Raw genomic sequence first — 1,834 nt, 5'->3', positions numbered from 1 at the left:
TATATATACAACGCAAAAAAAGCTAAACAAATAGTATTCTCTTACTCCGTAGTAAGACACACTAACACCGCTTGTAGAAAAAGAACAGAGAAATGATCTGTTGGTTTTCATGCGCACCTTCAGACCCCATCGCACCACGCGCTGCTGTCACTTTACCACGACTTTCAACTCGGTGACAGCCTGAGGAGKTCAGCCCCTCTGTTACATCTTATCTACCACAACCGACAGGAAATATGTCAAAGTCTATCAGAAGCGACTTCAACTACGAGCACAAATGAAGCCGCCTCGTCGAGAGGGGTTAGTTTCGCCTTTTAAAGGGCTCAGAACAACCGCTTTTTTAACATACGTGACGCCCTTCCTTTTACTTCCTAATTCCATTATTCGTCAATATTACAGAGCATTTTCCGTGGCTTTAATCCTACCTCGTAAAGGTCTCCTGAAGCCATTCTGGGGTGCGGACAACGGCGGCGCGGCTTTCTTGCCTGCCCTGTTGAGGGTTTTCTCTTTTCTTTTCTTTTTTTTTCTCTCTCCTCGGTGTCTCGCCGAAAAGCCCCGATAGACGGGAATTAGCGAGCAGCCTTGTTATTCTGAGCAATCCGCAGCAGCAGATCAGCAGACAGCGTCAATCGAGCCGGCGCTGCGCGATGGATCGTTCCACACTTAAAACAAACAAGCATCGGGGCGGTGCTGTTTACACACACAACTCAAGAGGTGGACAGGAAATTAGTCCCTGGCTTAAAGAATGCACAGCCCGACGGTCTGCCTGCACCCAGCTCCTCTGAAGTTTGCTGCAAGCCAACTAATGAGGCTGATACGTTTGATGCTCTGAATTTAGTCAGTGAGTCACCCTACCTGTCCACTTTACTGCCACAGACCTGACTTCACCTTAATTAGATTCATTAAGACCAGTTGGAAGCTACACCACATAGATGTTAGTTTTATGCATGACAATGACATAGCTTAACAAATTTCAACTATAATTCCTGAATTATGAATAAAATCAGAGAACAATAAAATAAGTTATAATGTAGTTACAATAATAAGTTACAATAATRTACAATATAGTTTGGCTATCATTATATTTGATTGTGCAATCATTGTTTGCACCCTTTATGATGATTTTATTTAACTAAAAAAGGCAAATAACTAAAGCAAATTTAATTACAGCTAAAGTTGACCAAAGTGCTCTACATAATACAAAATAATTGTTAAAATATTAATCTATAATACATATGCAACAGCAAAATATTAGATTTATATATATATATATTAAGAGCCTGTTATATTTATAAAATAATCCTCCCACAAACATATTAAAGAACTAGTTTAGATAGTTTTATGTGCTGTTCTGTGTAGTTGTCATTAGTAACCATTATCTTACCTGCAGCAGAAACAGCTCAAAGACTTAAGTTCAGAAAATCTKTTCTTTCGGGAGAGAAACCTGAGTTTCARCACAACCAATTTTAAAGGCAATTTCTGACATCCTAAAACAAGGGTGGGCAACTTAAATGATGGAAGGAGACATATTTTTTGTTGACACTACCAGAGGGTCACATAGTGCTGCACACTTACTTGACAGTAATAAAAGTGCCATTCTAAAAATGTTTATGTACATATTAAACCAATATACAGTGCAGTTGCTTAACATTTTCATTCTGTAATAACTGTAAACACTTGCTTAATAAATAGTAATACAAAATGTTTGAGGCAAACAAATATAAACACTTCATTGCTGAAGTGTACAGGCACATTGGGTRCAGACTCTTGTRTGGTTGTGGTTCTGGTAACAAGTTGCTACTTGCAACTTCAGTAAACTGATATTTAGCTTTGTGCA

The 1,834-nt window shown here is 38.7% G+C and overlaps 1 protein-coding gene across 1 annotated transcript in view; it reads right to left on the bottom strand.

Moving 5' to 3' along the window:
• The window catches only part of LOC106535314 (chromodomain Y like 2), a 23,760-nt gene extending 23,073 nt beyond the window's left edge, over positions 1-687 (bottom strand). The window contains exon 1 of the mRNA XM_014032292.1: positions 423-687. Coding sequence (XP_013887746.1) covers positions 423-446 — 24 coding nt within the window. The 5' untranslated portion in view covers positions 447-687. The remainder of the gene's footprint in view (positions 1-422) is intronic.
• Positions 688-1,834: the final 1,147 nt, after the last annotated feature.

The sequence above is a fragment of the Austrofundulus limnaeus genome, unplaced genomic scaffold (genome assembly GCF_001266775.1).
Source record: "Austrofundulus limnaeus strain Quisiro unplaced genomic scaffold, Austrofundulus_limnaeus-1.0 Scaffold1412, whole genome shotgun sequence".
Classification (NCBI taxonomy): Eukaryota; Metazoa; Chordata; class Actinopteri; order Cyprinodontiformes; family Rivulidae; genus Austrofundulus; species Austrofundulus limnaeus.
The sequence above is the reverse complement of the archived record's forward strand: the minus strand, read 5'-3'. Positions and strand labels throughout refer to the sequence as shown.